Genomic DNA, 22,534 nt, shown 5'->3' with positions numbered 1-22,534 from the left:
CCCATACTATTCTACATATCTATTTATTATTTATATAGAATCTCTTAGTTCCTCTCAAGTTATGAAACCACATATTTATTGTTGCCATGGTATAGAATCATTGATAAAAAATTTTTTTTCCCTAATTAATTATTAATTAGTTGTCTTATAACAAGTTCATATTACTGAAAAATAAAAATAATTATGACAATCTCTAACCTTATAACTATTTAATTAAATGAAACTGTAAATTATATCCATATTTCTATTTATTAATCATCAAATAGCTTGGTTCTAATGATATCAGTTTTGAAGCTCATCATTTGAAATTATTCTGAAGACCTTACTTGACTCACAATTGATTGATCACTGGATGGCGATCATTGTCATGCGTGTCTAGTCCTTATTAGTGCAGATCGAATGCTATCGACCACCATCTAATCTCAATATATAGTGCCCGCAATGTTGAGTCACCTAGACTGGTGGCCACATTGAAACATGGTCGATAGCATTCAATCTGCACCAATAAGGACTAGACACGCATGACATTTATCGCCACCCAGTGATCAATCAATTGTGATTGCATCTCAGTCCTACAGGAGGTCGGTCGCGGCTCGGATAGCTCAGTGATAACGTCACTGACTGTGAAGCTGGGTGACATGAGATTGAATCCTCCAGGGAGCACCAGTTCCCCCAAGATTACATGTACACCTTGCTGACGAGTGCCAAGTAGCACAAAACCCGCGTCCAGGGTTTCCTGTCGACTACCTCCAACCACCATCTAACCTTACTTGACTATTTAAAAGAAAAAAGATTGTGGAATGATTGATCTGTTCACTCGTGATATTCATTTTTATGCCATATAGAATAGATGAAATGTGAATGGCCGTAGAATCCAGGACAGACGTTTTGTCCTAGTTGGGACTTGTCAAATGGATGTAGCTGCATCTAAGGATGAAACATGTGTCCTAGTTTTTACTACTACCTAAAGTTCGTTTATTTTATATAATCTTGTTAAACTATGATGATATAAAGGGAATCTAAACAGGATGTACAAATGCCAACTTAAACTGATCAAAATTCATAATAAAAATTATTGCAAAGTGAATTAATTCTCATTTAATGTTGAAACACTTCAAACTGACGGCTGACGATAATATTAGTGGTTTTTTCTTGTTTGGTTTTTAAGATCATTATTATATTATCTAGAAGTAATCACTTGAGGTTCCAGCGGTATGTTAAATCCAGGATTACATTGTTCAAGTATAGGACTTCAAGTCATGGACTACTGGAGTATCCTAAAAGAACAGCATCTTCTGACGTTAAGGAATAAACATCATATAGTGGAACCAGTTGCAAGGATTAGTAAAAACTATTTATTCTCCAGTCTTTCTTACTGCAAATTCAAGACTTAGTCTATAAAAATAAACAAACATATCTGTATTGGTACATTAATTTTGCGATAAACAGTTCTTTGCCTGATATTATTTAAATAAAGAACGTTATGAAATACCCGAAGAATGAAGGAGTAAAATTTCTCATATTCATGTATTCAAGTTCAAAATGTCCTACCTTAAAATAATGAATGTAAAATGTTTTCCACTTGAAATCAGAATGCAACAATAAATTTTTTAATGACTTCATCATCATACCATGGTTAAGTTAAAGTAACTAAGCATAGAGATCAACACAGGATCACATACAATGTTCAACAATCTCTTCAAATTATAGTATTTAAGTCAACTTCTTGAAATACTGTCCCTTAGTTCTTGTCATTTGATTTCTGACATATTGGGACTTTACATTTTCTTATTTCACTGCTTTGAAGCCTTCTGATGATGATTTATTTCTTACTTTGAATTCTTATTTCTTAAAAGGTTTTCAGCTTGATAATACAATGACTATTCATCATACTGGTTACAACCGATCCATTCAAAACCTGTAACGAATGAATATATGAACGCCAGTTATCTTTGATAAATTAACAAATCAAGTAAGACCATTCATGCGTTTCTTAATAGTTAACTTCACTATTGAATAAAATATCTAAGAAGTTCATTTATGTTAGATGACAAGAAGTTCCATAAAATCTCATGTCACGGACCAGTTGTTGTTATCTGTACAACGACATCGACTGTCTATAATTTGTTAGTATGAAAAGCATTTCGAAAGCCTTAAACGTTTTTTTTTGAAATTGAGACAAATTAAGTAAATCGATCAGAGTTCATGATCATCACTTGTTGTCATCGATACTAAACTATTGATCTTACATATTAAGAATAAACTAATTGATTTACTTCAAATGGTATAAATGAGAGCTTTTGAATACTTTTCAAATAACATATTTGTTTACAGTAAATCACTTGTATTCAGAATTTTTACATTCAGAGTTCCATTCACGTTGAAGAAACTTTTCATGTTGCAAGAATTAGTTTAAGTTGGGAATTGTGGGATATTTTATTTTTATTTATTGACTGAACATTGCTTTTTTTTGGTTATCATCAAAAGACAAGAAGTTCTTAGATCGAATTTCATTTAGATCAGTACTAGTGTAGTGAACAAGAACACCAGTGGGGACAATTGAATGTGCTTAACATAAAATTACAGGATTTGTTAATAAAATCTAACAATCATAAAGTAAATGCTTAATTTGCAAAATGTTCACCAACTGTCTCAAAATGACTCAGACTTCATTGTTCTTTCATTCTCATACAAATTGCATTCTGTTTCCATTCTCTACTGTTCGATCCTCTTGTCTCTCTGCTGCCAGACCTTCTGTTCACGACTAACATCATATACTACTCATATCAATATAAGTAGCACACACCACACTAGTGTTAAGTTAACAAAAACTGTTTACATCTTCATGAACCAATTAAATGAAAAAAATAATCAATGTACTGAATCTAACTTTTGAGAGTTTTTCTATCTCCGATTCATGTTAATAATATAGAAAGAAAGGAATGATCAGTAAATGAATGGACCTTAAAGTTTAGGAAACTTGTCTTCTATATAATATGTATGTTATTAGGTTGGTAAAATGTTAGATAGAAGTGATTCTTTGGGTAGATTGAGGTAAACTACTTGTCTAATCTATTTCTGTAAATGAAATCGAAATATAATCACTCTGCGCTCAATCTCGATATTATATGTTTTAAGACAGGTAGTCTTGGATCTAGCTTCCATGCTAGTTAGTACTCTTCAGTAAGCCGATAAACCTATCTATCGGCACTGTGGAGCGAAGCTGATATTACATTCTGCATATTGATAAATGTAAACACCTTGATCGTACAGAAAGTCACTTGTGCTTAAATGGCACTACTATAGACTATGAAGCTGACCACCCCAAGTTAAAATCCTACTGAAAGTATTAATTTCTTCAGAATTTCAGGCACGACTAGCTGACAATTGTCAACTAAAATTAAAGTTTGGTCCAAGGTTTACAACAGTTGCATATAATCGCTCAAATTAGACATAAACTGTATAATTTGATTGCGATAGATTCAGAGATCAACACTACACGCAAAACGTTATTTGTCAGTTAGTATAATACCATCAAAATAATCCAAGTTGATATTCGAGCATTATCTTATTTTTCAAATATTCTTCCAGTTGGAAAAATAACTGTTCATCAACTGAGAGTATTCACATTTTCATAATTATTAGTAGCTAAACACTCAACTGATTCCCCCTATTGTTATCTTAATCGGCACTTAGAAATTCACACTACTTATTTCGTTTCAACATTCATAAGTTGGAATTATGTCATTCATTATTGTTCATCAAACCATATCCATAAACATCACTAGATACACTTAATAAGAATGAGAGATCATGAATGCGCACTACTGAGGAGTCTTATACTAGGACGAAACGGCTATTTAGTGCTTCCAGGATTTCAATGGTGGTCTAATATCGATCAGCTCATCACTTCAATTAAAACTCAACGACCTCCAAAACCCTATACTGACGAATTTTTGTTTAATGTTCGTAAGTTCTATGCTCTTATGAAGCACGTCATGTCGTTCGAAGGTCATAATCATGAATACCTTTCATCATGGCTGGGCAAAGAGGCTGTGAACACGGCAACCATCTCAATATTAGCTTATTTAATGCAAGCTGATCATAATCAAGAATTTTTAATAATTCATGGGGTTGGTAAACCTCTACCCAAGTCAGTCAAACTAAAACGTTCTCTGAACGGAGCAAACAGAAACCATTCAGATTAAAGAACATGACTAACATGTTCTAAAGAAATATGTCTAATCTCTTACCTTAAGGCCACTAAATCAGTGGTAATATTAACTATGAAATAGTCTTATTTGACTAATACACGTAGGAACCTTTCCGCGTATGTATTTTCAAAAAATGAAATTTAAATATCATTGTCGGTGTTAAAATTATCATTGTTTCAACATCTCTGTTGATGCTTCGTTAACACGAATGACATGGCTCAAAATCGTTTGCAATGGCACGGGTGCATCCACTCTTTGTGTTCTCCCAAATTCTAATCTCCTAAATCCTCCTGGTCTCTTTTTATCTCTTTCCAAATTTATTTCACTGGATTATACTCTTTAAATAACATCTCCAAACCCCAATCTTTCCGATTACTGCTTATACTCTTACTACCTCTACCACTACGGGACTTGAATTAACAACTGCATCTCTGTGCTAATGTGGTATGGCAACTCGAACTGATGTACGTACGTACGAAGTTCTACGTTGTTACTGACTGGCTGACATTGTTTTCATGGATTTTATATCACAAACTAATATTAATTAGATGACCATTAGAAAACTGTAAGGATTGTACACCCGTATTACGCACAAGACCAAAGGTCTTGAATACGGTTTCGGATGCCCTTACTCAAAAGCCTAAAATTAAGACAAAACGGTTGTTCAGTGCTTCTAATTATTAAATGGTGGTCGAACTAAGTTCAATTTGTAATAGAAAATCCACGAAAATTCTATGAACTCATAAAACCCTGTACTGGTAATTTTACCACTATTGTAGTGAACGAGAACACAAGTGGAGATAATCAAATGTATTTGAACACACAATATTACAGAACATTTTAGTAAAATCTGTGATCCATATAGTAAATACTTAATTTTCAAACTGTCAATCAATTATTTCAAACTTGACTGTTCCTTCTGCAAAATGTCAATCAATTGTCTCGAACTTCATTGTTCTTTCGTTCCCATATCAATCATTCTTTGCTCTCGTCCTCTTTTCTTCCGATCTTCTTAACTATCTACCTCTAGACATTTCATTTTTGATTAACGATACATACTACTTATATCTGCCGGTATCATTAGCACATACCATACTGCTACAATAGTGAACAAGAACATCAGTAGGGACAATCGAATATATTTGACACGAAATTACAGAGTATCTCAATAAAATCTAAGAACTATATAGCAAATAGTTAATTTGCAAAATATTAATCCATCGTCTCAAACTTCATTGTTCCTTTTGCAAATATCAGTCCATTGTCTCGGATTTCATTGTTCACACATTTTCATACTAATTGCGCTCCGTTCCCGTTTTTTTCCTTATCGATCTTCTACTGAAATACATTCTATACCCAACCACCGTTATATACTACTTATACGGATATAAGTAAGCGACATCACACTATAATGTTTTGTTTATTAAAATGCTTAGTTCAAATCACAATTTATAATATATTTATTCAAAAACAGTTAACAATATTAAACTAACTTCACATCACATGTATAAAGATTTTCATGATATTCAATTCATTTCAATATGACCATTAACAAGGTTAGTATAAAATTATCCAATCTCATTCAATGATTTCTATGACAATGAGTGTATTGGCTACATCATTACTATTCTATACCATAAATATGAAATCATGTTAGTGTAATACATTACAACTTTATGATAAAACAAATTATGAACAAATTCTTTTATCATATACCATTTATATTGATTTATTATATCATCAAAATCAATTGTAATATCAATTCAAAATCAATAAATCAATCAATTATTTATGAACCGAATTGGAATTCATTAGATAAACGTCCATTACCAAATTGGTATGATGAAGCTAAAATTGGTATATTTATACATTGGGGTGTATTTTCTGTACCTAGTTATAGGTAAGTAATTCATGGAAATTATTATAAACATTCAATAATGAAAGGATTTATATATTTAGTTTAGTTTAGATCAAACTTAATGTATTTATGTTGATAATGAATTACTATTATAGAGTTGAAGATATTATAATGTGTTGTGGATGGTAATTTCATAGTTAATTCAACCAGGTCTATTGTGAGATATCAGCTCACTGAAGACAGTGGTGTATAGTGGCGCAATTTCATGGATGGGTTGAAGTTAGACATTAACAACGTTTGATGACGGCTCAATGGTCTAACGGTTAAGCCCTCGTGCGCGAGACTGATAGGTCCAAGGTACGAATCTTGCGGGGGGCTGGATTGTGGATGCGCATTGCTGAGAAGTTCCATACTAGGGCGAAAAGGCCATTTAGTGCTTCCAGGTTTTCCCTGGTGGTCTAGCTTCAATTGACTCATGATTTAAACTAGTATAATTTTTATACATTTAGAAGTAGTATGAAATTTAGTTATGCCGATAATGGTGCTGTGAAAAAAGGTAGCTATGGATAGTGTTATGTTCATATGGCCTGTTAATATATTACGTGACTAAATCGCCAATAAAAACACCAATTTGTAGGAGCAGACCAATGATGCACTAACCAGTATGAGCAGCCTAGAGTCAACTCTGAGTTCTTATTGGTTCCTCTGGCCTAGACGTTCCCGTTTGAGTCTAGAACACCAATATCAGCCTACGATATATGAATCATGTAAATCAAACATAAGCAATACATATACAAGCAAATCAGACTGTATCATACCAGAGAATAGAAAATAACATTTATATACTAGATCAAGTCGAAAGTGGCTGTGAGTGTGAGATATTGTAACTAAGAAATTAAGAATAACTTAAATACAGTAAATCGTATATTAGTAGTGAAATGGTCAAACGGAAGCTTATAATAAAAGAGATATGAATATACATATAACATAGTTACTTAATTGTTATCCAATAAGAATATATACATATATAACAACAGTCTATAAATGGATCCTAGCAGTTACCACTCATCTACTCTTTGTCCATATATAACAAATAGAACAGTTAAAAGAAATTTTTTAAAAAGTTTTTTTATATTACGTATTAATGTTATATCGGGAGAAAAAATACGAATGAGTTCTCATTATTCCACTGATAAGAAATGTCATGTGTACAGTTCCCTTTATTATCTTCGAGAAGACAAAAATAAAATTTTGGACAGTAGAATAACATGTACTAATTGTATATATAGTTAGGTTCATCTCAATCGGTTGAAGATGAATATACTAATCAGGTTGGTTGAAAGTTGTTATGAACATGTATCGACGTTGTATATCACCTTTAGACCATTGAGCCGGCATATGACAGTGCTATTTTCTAACTTCAATCGATCCACGATCGTGTGCAATTCTTCATCTATCATCTAAGGTGGATGAATGTTTTTACCCGACAAGGATTGGACTTCACTGGTCACGGCTTCTCATTAGAACTCCAGGAAACTCGTCTTGAGCACATGATTATTATCAGTATGTTTCAATAGTGGTCTAGCTTAGATTGGTTCGTGAATCCAACTGTGAAAATATTCATAAGTTCTAACTAATATATCTTCATACAAACTCTAAACGAGCGTAAAATGTTTCTGTAAATGTAATATGAACTATGTTTAACAGTAATTTTCCAATAAACAATAATTTTTAGTATAGGGGATCGTTGAGACCTTTCGACTTTATAGTTTTTGATTACGAATTGTCTTTAGTCAGGCAGCTATTGAAATGATGACGTATGACAGTGGTGTAATATCGATAACGGATTGAAGGTAGAAATGTGAACAATAGGATGGCAAGACAGAGGTTTAGACGATCGGTGCTTCTCATGATGATTGAATGTCTTTAGTTAGATTCTTAATAAGGTCTTGGATCATGTTTTGTGGAACAGGTTATATGATACTAGCTACTAACGGATGCCCGATTATTGCAACTATTTTATTCAAACTAACCTTTTTACTATGAAACATATCAATGGAAGTTATCCGTTTATTGTAATTCTAATAAGAAAAGTACCATGGACTCATTTCAGATTAAAATACTGTTTAAACTTTCTTGATTTATTTGGTAGTGTACACTTTTAAGTTAAATAATTCGTGCATAATTCAATAGTGACTAACATCGTTGAATTATAAATCAATCTAATTATGTCTTTTAGTCTTCCAAAAATATTCTATGGAAGTGAAGAATCCACACTTAGAAGATGGTGAGAATATTTCTTCAAGCTAGTTATCATTATTAAATTACTTTTCAATTAAGCTTAATGATAGGTCTTTGAATTGTAGACTTAGTGAGTGGAATTTGAAATGTATGTCATATCTGGTGTAGACTGTAAATCACAGTGAATTTCTCAGTTTTTAAATTAAAGTTTTATACATATTTTAGACAAGAAGTCACTTAACTTTAATGAATTCAAAAAACACTTAATTATTTAACTGAAGGGTTCAACCGAGCATTCAATAATGGTGCATTTATGAATATGTAGTACTGGTCACTTAACTTCGCCTGGAACCCCTCTGAGGCTACTGCCGACCTCAAGCCCGGATGAAGGAGGAGGGTTGGGCATGGGGTTAGCAACCTCATCCCGTATTTGTTTATTTGTTCGAATACATAACTATTGGTACTTATGGAGAATAAAATAACTATGCGCTATTTAATGAAAAAGTGCGATTATGAAGAGGTAGATGAAGGAAGGGGAGTATAATAAAAAGCAATAAATGAATAAAAACAAGTGAATGACAGTAACGAATTATGGAAGAAGCAGTCTACAAACAGAAAGAATCTTATCAACAACAATAACTTTCTGCTGACTTATATGACTTATATGAAGAAAATTACATCAGGATATCTACTGGCTTCTATCCTGAATCATGTCTGATAACTCCTCAGGCTATTGTGCTGCACTATCTTTAGGACCTCAACCAGATAGTCTTGAAGGACCAACAGATACCAGTTCTATAAAGTTTTCTTTCATACTATGACGGCATTTCATATACTGACCACCTCTCCTCTTTTACCAACTAGTTCTAGGGTTGAGATGTAATGTGTAATGTTCATTCGTAGCATATATCTGAGTTACCGTAGCCGATATTTCAAGATGGTGACATTAATTAGATTAACATGACTGCCAAATCTCTGGTTTACTAACACAGTTTATTTTTGTAGAAAAGATAAAACAATCATTCAATATTCATTCCTTTCATTTTGAATAATGCTTTACTTCATATCAGCTGATTATTGATTAACACAGTCATAACTTGACAATATCATTTTAATCTATAACTACTACGTCTAGGAACTTAATTATTGATTTGATTATTATTATTATTTATTGATTATTTAATCTTATAATAAATATTCTGGTGTATTTGTAATTTTATCAATCTTAATTCCATAACAATTTTAGTTTCAATAAATTCACTGGAGTGTATGAGTGTTTATAAATCACTTAAAAAGATAATTGTTTGCATGTATGTCACTTAACCAGTATACTATTAAATAATATAATAAGTTTGATGTAACTCTTTGTAACCTTATTACTATTTATATACAAAGATGGATAGTAGCTAGTAGCGGAATTCAGGACGCGCATTTCGTCCTGTTTGGGGCTCGTCAGATGGATGTATCTGTATCTCAGAGTTGATGTTCACTGTGGGATTCGAACTCAGTATCGTTCACTTTAAACGTTATCGCGTTATTCACTTAGCTACTGAGTTATGATAGTCACTCGCTTATGTAATGGGGTGAAGTTGAAATTTATTTTATATTGTTTGTTTGAACCTTCCCATTGATGTTTAGGACTACAAATAGGATGAAATGCGATTCCTGAATTCCTCTGATAGCCACTATCCATCTTCGCATATAATGCTTGTGAATTAAAGCTATATCGAGGCAATACGCACAGTACGCGCATATGCCAATAGCAGACTGATCAATTTCAGTCTTAAACATCAATGGGAAGATTCAAATAATTAATACCAAGTGAACTTATTAGTATTATTTGAATATGGGGTTTTGAAGACTATTGGATTTTGTAGTCTACATCACTGACTGATATTAATTAGAAAACTATTGCAAGTTAGAAAGTATTGGATAACTTTCTCATCTTGATATTGGGTTCTTCATCAGTAACCATCCAAAATCTCACCAGGGATCAAACACGGGAACTTTATTTCTTGCTATGAAATCCACTTGAGATGAAATCCATGACAACCGGACTTTGTTAAAAGCCCCTAACTGTTAGATGATTGGTTTAACATTTCAAACTTCAGTAATTATAGTACGACTTTTATTCATTATCATGGTTGGTCTTTAGGTGAACTTAAATGACTATGGTTTCTCAATGGAACTCTGGTAATTAGCCTTCAAGGTTGGTTGTTAGTAAGCAGATGATGAGTTATATTAATATAAAGTTATTCAGATTGTAAAATTTATAGTTTCACAATATGAACTGACTAGTTAGACAACTATTAACTTGTTCAACTTAATTATAGATAATTTATTCACTTAAATCTATTCTTCAATATGAAGTAACCGATAGAATATATAAATATAATTCAACCTTTCTGGTTTCAAATATACTGGCAAGTCATTTATTATTCAATAAATATGATAATCTAGAGTCCAACAGACATGTTACCTTGACAACTTAAAACTCTATGTTTATATCAACTTGCAGAATTATTTCAAAAAATCACAACTAAAATTATGTAGATTGGTTGAATTAGTTTTCATGTTACTTATAGTTTTTAATTCCATCCATTAGTAATGAAGGATAGTAATTGTTGATTTTCACAATTGATTGATCACTGGGTGGCGATAAATGTCATGCGTGTCTAGTCCTTATTAGTGCAGATCGAATGCTATCGATCATGTTGCAATATGGCCACCAGTCTAGGTGACTCGACACTGCAGGCACTATATATATTGAGATTAGATGGTGGTTGGAGGTAGTCGACAGGAAACCCTGGACGCGGGTTTTGTGCTACTTGGCACTCGTCAGCAAGGTGTACATGTAATCTTGAGGGAACTGGTGCTCCCTGGAGGATTCAATCTCATGCCACCCAGCTTTACAGTCAGTGACGTTATCACTGAGCTATCCGAGCCGCGACCGACCTCCTGTAGGACTGAGATGCAATCACAATTGATTGATCACTGGTTGATTTTCATGATGTTAATTGATACTAAGATGATATAAATATGTAGATTTCCATATAGCTAAATATAGTCATTTATAAATGATAACAGTTTATTTTGTTAATTGAAATGGTTTTATATTTTACATTAGGTGACCATTTCGATTCAATAATCAAGTGGGTTAAAGAGTCTGAAGAAGCAGAATTAATGAATGTTTAAAAGACTTCTAAGGAATAACAAGTATTCAAAGAATTTAACTATTAAATTTGGCAAAAGTAACGATAAAACACCTAAAGAAACCAAAGTAGTCGAAAAAACGTCTTTTCCATTCAACTTGGACTCAGAGGTGACGATATTGAGGCGGCAATAGACAGAAGATTTTAAAAAAATACTGACCAGAACGTATCGTGCAGCTAAGCTGACTGTCACGCATAAAACAATATGTTATTTACTTCAATCAAAATTCATTAAGTAACCCTTTCATGTTACCGATAACTGTTACACGTAACTGTCAAAACAGTCACATCAGTAGAACAGAATGAAGGGCCTACGTTCGATTCCAAAAAGCCCCAGGTAAATAGGATTAGAGACCTTCATCAGTACTAATGCAAAACATTACTGTGACACAGGTTGATAAACTGAGATCGTTCAAGATCATCAATAGACAACTCAGTATCACTCTTCTCAAATTCACTGGAATCATAGCCATTAAATGCCTCAAGCGGGACTTATGTATACAATATGGTGCAGTTGTAAATCTTTCTTTACCATGGTGACTTTATCGTCAGTTTTTTTACATTATTCTTAGGATTTTTCTCTCTCTTATTTTGACTATATGGCTTCTTAATTGTCTGATCTCAACTCATGTTCTTTTAATCAATACAATTTTTTGTTCAACCCCTTCATTACATAATTAAACTATTATTTTATCGCTTTGATCCCTTGTTATTATGTCTGATGATTAAGAATCTGCTATTGCATATTATATTGATTTACAATACTTTTTATATATCTTTGATTTGATTACTGCATCATGACGATACATGGCCAATTTTATTGTTAGAAATATGTAAACTTTATAATAGTTTTGATGTTATAGGTTGTAAGTAGCTGATGAGAATCTAACGAAATAAAAAATGAATTCATGTTACCCTGCTCAATTCTTCGTTCTTGCTATATTCGAGGGAATGAAGTGTAATAAATATCTTAGCAGTTATACTCCCATGAATGTACTTGGAAGATTTTGTGCCGATTATTTTAACCAGTAGTTGGTTTTCATCATTTACTTGAACCACTAGTGATGCTGGTCAAAATCAGAAAGGAGTAAATGTCTATTTTGTACCAGTATATAGTTTAGTAGCGCATACTTACTATACAACATTAGTTTGAAGTTTGAACATTATGTTCATCAGGTGAGAATTTAAACTTTAACCACGAAGTGAAAAGGCAAAGGTTCACATTTTTAATTCAGTTGAGTTTAGGTAGGAACATTAAGATCATCTAATAACATCAGTGATGCTGGATGCACCCTAGGCATGGTTAAAGACTCCACCTGTTTCATAACACAATTGGATTTTGACGATGTTAAATCATCAATTACTTTAAGCTGGAAATGTAAGACAATTCGTTCAAACCCACTGAACGCACTGCTCGAGCTAAAAAGCCTGGCTTTGAACCTTAGTGGAGTCATGGATTGACGCTGTTGGAGTAATTATTACTCGAAATAATTCACTGTACAGCAGTTTATTGTTCATAATGATTTTCTAACTAAAGTCGGTGAATGATATAAGGTCACACTGTGAGTGACATTTGATTGGTTTTCACGGTACTTTTTTCCCTTTTTCTCTCACACTACAGGACTGAATGGTTTTGGTGGATGTGGCAAGGTGACAAAACAATAATGCCTGAAATACCGGAATATATGCGTAAATATTATGAACCAGATTTTGCATATGCTAATTTTGCAAAACAATTTCATGCGGAATTTTTCGAACCTGATAAATGGGCTGATTTATTTCAGAAATCAGGAGCACGTTATGTAGTACTTACTGCGAAACACCATGAAGGTTTTTGTAATTGGCCGTCTATTAGTTCATGGCAATGGAATTCAATGGATATTGGTCCAAATCGTGATTTGGTCGGTGATTTGGCTACATCTATTCGTAAAAGAACTAAATTAAGATTTGGTGTCTATCATTCCTTATTTGAATGGTTTAATCCATTATATTTGTACGATAAAGAAAATAACTTTACAACACAAGTGAGTTGATTCATTCTTCATTTTTTTTGTTTTTCATTAAAACTTTATGTATTAAGCAAATGATTCTGAGTTTTTCTTTAGATCTAGCTAAACAATACTGGTCATTTTATGTAAAGTAATAAAATGTTAAGATGACAGAGTTCTATCAAATTCCATTACAATAAAACTACTAGTTTATATCTCATGTGTGGATATTTACAGCATTTACGCGCGAGACCTAATGTTCTGGGTTCTAATCCCACGTTGCGGATCGTGAATGCGTACTACTAAAGACCATCATACTAGGACGAAACGGCCATTCAGTGCTTCCAGATTTTCAATGGTGGTCTAATATCGATCAATTCATGATCCTAATCAAACCTTAACAATCTCCACAACCCCCATACGGATATGAGGTTATATTTGTATGTCTAATAATTGGGTAAACGTTTTTTTATATGTATTTAGTGGACTTATTCGAAATAATATATGGTAACATCGTTAACTTTTAGTTCCTACGCACTTCAAAGACAAATTTCTAATCTTGATCACGTCTGAAAAACAAATGTTCTTAAACATACATAGTTCTTCAATTATATTTTTTACTCAACAATATGCAGTTAAGATTGCGGGATTTACGTAGTGAATTTTGAGAAAACACATACAAATAGTTAATTAAAACTATTGAATTTCAATTTAATCATGTAGATATATGAACTCGCTATGGGACCTATATTTTATATGTTTGGTCGGAAGTAGCGTTTTAACTGCTTACTACTGAGATGTTTCTCATTGAGATGAAATGGCTATATATTAATCTCTAGTTTTTTTTCATCGTCACTTGATGTCGATCCAATAGCAGAACTATCTCCAACATGGACAACACGCCATAACTACTTATCTAACTAAACACTTATATGCACCCACTGATTAACTTTGGGGTAAATTCCCAAAATTCTAGTGAAAGGGGATGTTGATTTGTGAATTAAGGCATATTTTGTTACCAATACCATTGGATTATGATTGAGCTATGTATCAGATTAACCACACTGTCTGATTTCAACTCAGTGATCGGAATTAATAGTGGCTGGTACTATGTCAATCCCACATAGGTTATTCTAGCCTCTGAACAAACTAATCTATTCAGTCTTCTGAAGCTACATTTTTATCCTGTCACTTATTAGCTTATTGATTCTGTTTTTATATGGTTATATATGTGCTAATTACTGATCCTACTCATTATGTGTCTGTAACTTATTTTTGTTCGACCATAAATATCTAAACATGCTTGGTTAAACGGATTTAGCTCACTCGCCTTCTCTGTTGCGTGTCATTTTGTTTTGCTTCGCTTCCCAATTAAGGATTGTTCAAAATATAGGTATTCAAAAATCCCTTTCTCGTATTTGACTTATTTAATTGCAATAATTATATGCAAGGATTGACGATATGTATGTTCCGACAGTAATCATTTAATAACAATCATTCATATGATCCAAATGGAATTAGATATTCCACTAGAATGTAACGTCCCAGCTGAAAGACTTGAAGGTATTGGGTTCAATCTTGTGTGAGATCTTAGAAATGTACCGATTAGGATTTCCAGAATGAAATAAAATTTATAGGTTAGTATTACAGATTTTTCAATGGTATCGATTCGAGATAGAAAGTATCTCTTATCCAAACGGTATTTAATATGAATTAATCTACAAGTTTATTGAAACAAATATGTTCATGTATCGTGTACACATTTTTATTGATTAATTATTATTCTGTGTCATCTCAGTTATATAGTTATATAGTCATATTCAATGTAATTAATATTCATATTGGGTAAAATCAATAGATTTATAGAAAGCAGAATACCTTATTGATGTGCATAGATAAGAATAGATGTATAAGAAATTCAATGAAATCAACTGAAATTTATTGAAACTATTTCAATGGTTGAGATCATGAGTCAATTGAAACTAAACCACCGTAGAAAACCTGGAATCACTGGACGGCCGTTTCATCCTATTGTGGGACTCCTCAGCATTTGTTAACATTGAATTTGGAACGTATTGATTTTATCATCTCAGCAATTTTAGTTACTAAGTAGTCATGTTTTATTCTTCTATTATAATAATTTATTAGGTCAACAAATGATTTTTTAAGGTAACTTGTATATGGATAACATTTAAATACTTAACCGAAATTAATTCTCGGGTAAAACTGGGTTTAGTTGTACGCAGTCATACCAATGAGATTGAAAGTTGAACCAAATGTATCTGTGAAACAAAGTGAATTGATTAATATTTTAAAACTGTGTTTCTCTATTCATGTGCCTGTCTACCAAGTTTAGTGAGATAAGAGGTTAAAATATGCAACAGTCGACAGTATGCAAACAGATAGATAAAATTTAATTCATTCTTAATAGTTATAAAGAAATTTGAATACCTATGGTAATTGTATAGATGAATGTGTGACCCAAATGCTGAATGATTTATATCAACTGTTCACATGTAATAGGACTTTGTGGAAACTGATAACGTTGCCGAAATTCCGGACGTTTAACATTCATAAATGTTTTTTTTTTTAATTCTAAATACTTTAGACCATTGATTGATCACTGACCAGTGACGAGTGTTATATATATTATACAGTTTCATAATCTAAGGTGTTATTACAATACTATTCAGGCCGCGACTAACTTCTTATGGGTTACTATAAGGTACACTGTTTGTTCACTGAATAGTGGCTAATATCATTTTTGTCTTGTCCTTTAGTACTCATCGAATTCTACCTATCAAGTTGATATGTGGCCACTAAACTTAATAAATTGACATCGCGAGTAATATATTGAAGGGTCAGGTATTTTGAGGTAATCAGCAGTACTAGACAAATATGAACTCAGTAAGCAATCAGTTGCCAATATATCGGCCATAGAAAGGGTCACCCACCACGATGACTAGGTCAGTGGTAATTTCTTAGATTGTAAAACTGAGTGAAAAAAGTTTGAATCCACTAGGAAATATCAGTCCCAACCAAATTCCCAGTTTGCTTTATTGATATGTAACAGCTATCACGAAATCTACGTTTGGAATTTCTAATTTACTACCTTCAAACACAAGACACAAATAATTTTTAATATTTACTTCATAAATTATAACCCTGTCTATATTGTCTGAATTTATAGACATTTGTTGAACAAAAAACATTGCCAGAATTATATGATTTAGTATTACGTTATAAACCAGAAGTGATTTGGTCTGATGGTGATGCTGGTCCAGATACTTATTGGAATTCAACACAATTTCTTGCTTGGTTATATAATGAATCACCTGTAAAAGATACAGTTGTTACAAATGATCGTTGGGGTAATGGTTGCCCATGTAAACATGGAGGTTACTATTCATGTGATGATCGTTATCATCCTGGTAAATTAGTGAGACATAAATGGGAAAATTGTATGACATTAGATTGTTGTTCATGGGGATTTAGAAGAGAAATAACTTTAGATAAAATATTAACACCAGAAGTAAGTGAAAATTTTTCCTAAAATTGTTTGTTTTTTTTAATTTATTCAGTAAAATGTGACACTGGTACCAAACACTCATGAATTGAAAAAAGAATTTAATCTAGAATCTTCATGTTAAGCCTTATCTAAGTTCAAGTAATTGACAATATTTAGTGAGAGTTGTCGTGTTCCTATAAAGTTTCAGTAAGAATTTATACTCGATATCACTCGACTACATTTCGAGTAACATAGTTGTCGTCAACAAAAGACAATGAGTGCTATGCCATGTATTTAGTTAATTGTTTGTACATATTGGTAGTTAGTATTGAGAAAAAGGTGTAACATATGGTGTTATCAAGTCATGGAAACCGAAACATAGAATATTGATTAGTGCATAAATTGAAACTAACTTGCTTGAGTTGTTTTAAATCAGTCCATTGATCCTGAGACCAAGCCTTATAACTCAAATAAAAGACATTTTTATGTATTTCTATTAAAATTCAAAATAAAGCAAATAAACTGTAGTGGAATAGCTTCGAGATATTTCTTTAGGCTTCGTATAACAATCACCCTGATAAATGTTTATAAATAAATCTCAACAGTGTATGAATCCAGAAGGCAACATGAAGAGCCGATTACAGTTTATTATAGAATAGCTCAGATTATAAAGACACAATTACATAAAACGAATTTGAACAAAAAGGATAGTGAGAGCGAGCGAGTGAGCGAAGTAACACTCACCGAGTGGTTGCGTTACGTAATAAATATATAGTGTCACATTGACTATAAAATAATATTGAATGACTTGGAGAAAGATAATTATAATGATCAAAGTAATTATTTAAAAAATCAAACAGTTGCTATATTAAATGGAGCAAGAACAAAGATTGGTGCAGAATAATAAATGGATTCATTTTATTTCGTTAGGTTCTCATCAGCTGCTTACAACCTAAATTATTTGAAATTCAACATTATTACAGATATTGACATATTTATACATAAGAGTGTGATGAAGGATCAATACATGTGTATGATGATGTAGCAAGCAAAGATTCAGATAGAGTTAATGAGCTCATAAAATGTTTGATTCGAATAAATAAATAAAGTTAGAGAGGGAAAGTTCTGGAACATTGAAATAGTGATTAGAACTCATGAAAATAGATTAATGGTAATAAAGAAAATATGAATTGAAATCAATCAGTTATGTATGATGTAATTTAAACTTCAGAAAGAGTTGCAATAATGATGCAATAAATAAATAAATAGGAGCAAATGAATAGAAAGAGTGGGGGTTATTGTTACCAGGGTAAAGAAAGATTTATTACTATCTCTTTTTGTATACATAGATCTGGTTTAAAACGTTTGATTGCTAACGCTTCAGCGAATTTCAAAAGGTTGGAGTTTGATTGTTTGTTAATCACCTTGAAGGACTTCAGTATATCAACTTCATGTCCTGTATCAAGATGTCTTGCGATAGCACTGTTGAATGCGTTCAATCCATTTAACCTTAAACTTTTCGGAATATGTTCTTTGAATCGGACGTAGGCTCTCCTTTCTGTTCTACCAATGTAACTGCTTTGGCAGGTACATGTAAAAGTTTTGGTTAACTCGTGATTTTTATTGTGGGAAAACAAAACAATAGATCTACGATGAATCTAAATCAAGTTTATAGTTAGAATCATACGGAATACCGTTAAAATTAAATGTTTAGATAATTTAACGTAAGATATATACTAACAAATGATGTATTTTCCAACGGTGGGGACGGCTTTCAGCGAACTCAAGGAAGCTCTAAAAAGCTCTGAAAGAGCCAAAGAAAATTCCAGAATCTCGACGCGAAGCTTCCAGACTGGACAAACTAATAACCACTGCAACTTGGAGGGTTCAAGAGTTTGAGTGCACTAGTTGTACGCGGTGTAGCAAAAATTCAAGTTCTAAGTATAACATCAACTTTATGATTTTCTCAAATTCCCCAATTTATTCTTTCACAATTTTCAATTTCAAGCAACTTATTTCTGAAGTTATTGAGACTGTTACTTTTGGTGGAAATATTCTCATTAATGTTGGTCCAACTTCATGGGGAACAATTTTACCTATTTATGAAGAACGTTTATTACAATTAGGCGAATGGTTGTCTATAAATGGTGAAGGTATTTACGCCACTCAACCATGGAGAATTCAAAAAGAACCAAATTATGATTTTGTTTGGTAAGTATATTAATTATGTTCAACAGATTTGATGTAACAGATTGTATAATAGAATATCTTGAGTGTTTATTTATGAATTTACATAGAAGGAAATCTGATCTGGACAATTTCTCATGGGACATGATGGTCTTTCGTTTGAACTTTAAAAGTAACTTGTTGAAAGGATGTTTGGTTTAATCTATAAGGGATTTGTATTGAATAATATTTCGACTTGTTTCTTTTGTAATCAAAAGTTTCGTCGGATTGCTGTACATTTATTCCAGTTGTAGTTTTATGTTCAACATTTGTCAGAGTTAAATGTCCCGAGAAATATACTGAGTATAGAATCATAACTTTCAATAGAGAAAGAACATTGAAGAGATCACAGTTGTTAAGGTTGTAACATTATTCAAAGCATTTTATGAAAATCTTGAAAGACACATTTGGAAGACCTAATCGCTGAAGTATTTAAGTCTCTTTTAATTGAATTTAAAAGCAATTTGTTCAAATCAATGAGCTTTATTTTTTTAGTAATCTTCAGTCCCTTTTGATACTTGATTTGGAATGACAACATTAGATCTTTTCTATATTGTATTATCATTGTGGTATTTTCATCTGATAGTTACATAATCTTGTATTTAAATTGAACATTTTTCATAAATGAATGTCTTGGTATATCTGTGTATGATCAAATTATTTGAAGTATATTACACAAGTGCACCACGTTTTTCAGATCCTTTTCATCTTTACGCGGCACTTTCAGGAATTAGGAAAGACGGAACGGCTAAATAGTTTTAGCAATATAGCTGATGTCAGTTCATGATGAAAACCTGTAATCTAATATCTAACCTTGATCATCAACTATCAAACATAATTCTAATTCCTTACACAAGTTTATAGCCCACCTTTGGTCCTAGTTATTAGGTGGACACTCTAAAGGTCAGTCTAAAGTCTCTCAAAGGTCATCCATAAATTATAGTCTTACTACAATAGACAATTTGAATAATGATTATTATTCTAGCCTGAAATGATAATTCTTTATTTCACTAATTGAAATCATGAGTCAATTGAAGCTAGATCACCATGGAAAACCGTTTCACTCTGGTACTAAAATCTCCACAAAACCCCTTCTCAAAATAATCATCTGCTCACTAGTGACTAAATTCAACAGACACTCCTGCAGTTCTGATGAGAAGCAGTGACCAGTGGAGTTCAACCAGGTCTGTTGTGAGATATCAGCTCACTGATGACAATGGTGTACACTGTCTCGATTTCGTGTATTGGTTGAAGTTAGACATTAACACTGTTAGATGCTGGTCGACTCAGTGGTCTAAAGATTAGGCACTCGCGTGTGAGACTGATAGGTCCTGTTTTCGAATCTCGTGAAGTGGGGGTGCGGATCGTGGATACGCACTACTGAGGAGTTCCATACTAGGACGAAACGTGTGTCCAGTGTTTCCAGGTTTAAGATGGTGGTTTATCTTCAATTGACTCATGATTTCAACTAGTGAAATTTCTAAAAATCTCCACGATACCCATTCTGATAATTCTTTATTTGTATTACTTTTAATTTTAGGTATACTTATAAACCTGCATTGATTGATAAGAATATAAATGAATATATGAAAATGCCATCCCTATATTTATTCAATAGAATATCTTCTGTGAAACAAAATCCATCTATAGTATATGCACATTTAACAAAATGGTCAAATAAATATTGTCACAATTTAACAGAAACAATAAATGATCAATCAATACAAACAAGAACATATTGTAAAAGAGAATTACATTTGCGATCAATTAATGCTCATCCAAATTTATCTAATTTTACTTTATTAGATGGAAGTTTAACTGGTATTCGATTATCTTATAGAATCATGAATAAAACTACAATGAATGGTGTAATTATTAATTTACCTGATTTAATTATGAATAATGATAATAGAAATATATTGAAATATGCATGGACAATACGTATGATCAATGTGTTTTAATAAACTATTGACCTTGATCTATGATATGATACTAAACAAACAAACAAACAAACAAACAAGCGAACAAACGAGCAAACAAACAAACAAAAAGTGTAGACAGTTCACAAATGTTATTTTCAAATGATTTTAGTATTAGGTTAATTGTTTAAAACAATTAAAACTAACAATATTATTAGTAGTATCTCAATGAAAAGAGAAAAATAAAACTGAATTTTTAATATTGTACAACTTTGCGTAAATTGTTTTTGTTTTAGCGGTTAATATAAAATATAATTAACAGAGAATATACGAGGGTAAAGAGGGGTATTTTATGTCAATAATGATCATCATACAATCTGATTAGTGACAGATATAGTTGTGAAGTGTTCAAGATTCAATTTTCTGTGAGATTATAATTTATGAATGAACCAATCAGATTTAACATAACAGGTTTTGAATTTTAGCGCGAAATTAATTCATTCATTTAGCTTTATTTAGTTTTATCAATATAGTTGATATTAGTTCATGATGAAAACCCTATATTTGCATCCTGATCTTAACTATTAACTGTAAATAATAATCGTAATTCTTTACACTGGTTTATAACCTTCATTTAACCGTAGTATGCTGTTGAACATTGTCAGGGTCGCTTTAGCGTCACTCCAAGGTCGTCCATAAATTATAGTCTCACAGTTTTGTTTTAATTTTTTAAAGACTTGTTCATTTAGTATCATTTCTAATATGTAATTTAATTAATTTGATATGATCATAGAAACTATATAATTTATAGACTTTTTGAATTTCTTGTTTCTATGTAAATCGAATAAAAATTTAGAAATTATGCTTCTTTTTTTCTTTAAGTAACAGTTTTTCTGTTTTGTTTTGTTTTTTCTTGTATGTATTGTAAAGTTTGGCTTTTAAGGAAAAAATTCGATCAATATTTTCATTCTTTCACTGAAACCAAGCAGTCAAAAACATGATTTTCTGTAGGTTTTTATATCATAGATTAACATTATTTAAACCGGTAGTGTAAGATAGGACGCATTGTATGACAGTTTTGTATTAATATAGAGCACTTGAGTACTTTACACTCACAACCCCACTGTAGGTCGGAACAAAGACCTACTAACATTCAGGTTTGTGATTGTTACGTCCTTGATCTGTCTACCCACTAATATACAGAAGATAGCTTGTCTCAATCTAGATTAAGGCCATGATAATGTGACTGACTGGTTTAACCTTTAGGCTAGTATGCTTAAATTCGAAGTGAGACTAACTGCCTTGGGTAGAGACGAAAACTATTCTATCACGTGATTGTTTGAAAAGCGCGCGAGAGAGAAGACGAGT

General features: G+C 32.1%; 1 protein-coding gene across 2 annotated transcripts; it reads left to right on the top strand.

The window, feature by feature from the left end:
• Nucleotides 1-1,937: 1,937 nt before the first annotated feature.
• Nucleotides 1,938-22,150, top strand: FUCA1_1 (Tissue alpha-L-fucosidase; the record flags this gene model as incomplete). 2 transcript variants are annotated; one of them, XM_051212427.1, is made up of 6 exons in its annotated part: nt 1,938-1,972; nt 6,030-6,114; nt 13,147-13,549; nt 16,704-17,045; nt 19,030-19,232; nt 20,788-22,150. In XM_051212427.1, the coding sequence occupies exons 3-6, from the start codon at nt 13,166-13,168 to the stop codon at nt 21,206-21,208; spliced, it is 1,350 nt and encodes a 449-aa protein (XP_051072613.1). In that variant the 5' UTR covers nt 1,938-1,972; nt 6,030-6,114; nt 13,147-13,165. The 2 variants fall into 2 exon arrangements, with proteins under 2 accessions (XP_051072613.1, XP_012792144.2); XM_012936690.3 differs by lacking the exon at nt 1,938-1,972 and having other exon boundaries at nt 5,013-6,114; nt 20,788-21,208.
• Nucleotides 22,151-22,534: the final 384 nt, after the last annotated feature.

This window comes from Schistosoma haematobium, chromosome ZW, assembly GCF_000699445.3.
Source record: "Schistosoma haematobium chromosome ZW, whole genome shotgun sequence".
Classification (NCBI taxonomy): Eukaryota; Metazoa; Platyhelminthes; class Trematoda; order Strigeidida; family Schistosomatidae; genus Schistosoma; species Schistosoma haematobium.
Note: the sequence above shows the minus strand (reverse complement) of the source record. Positions and strands in the feature narration are given on the sequence as shown.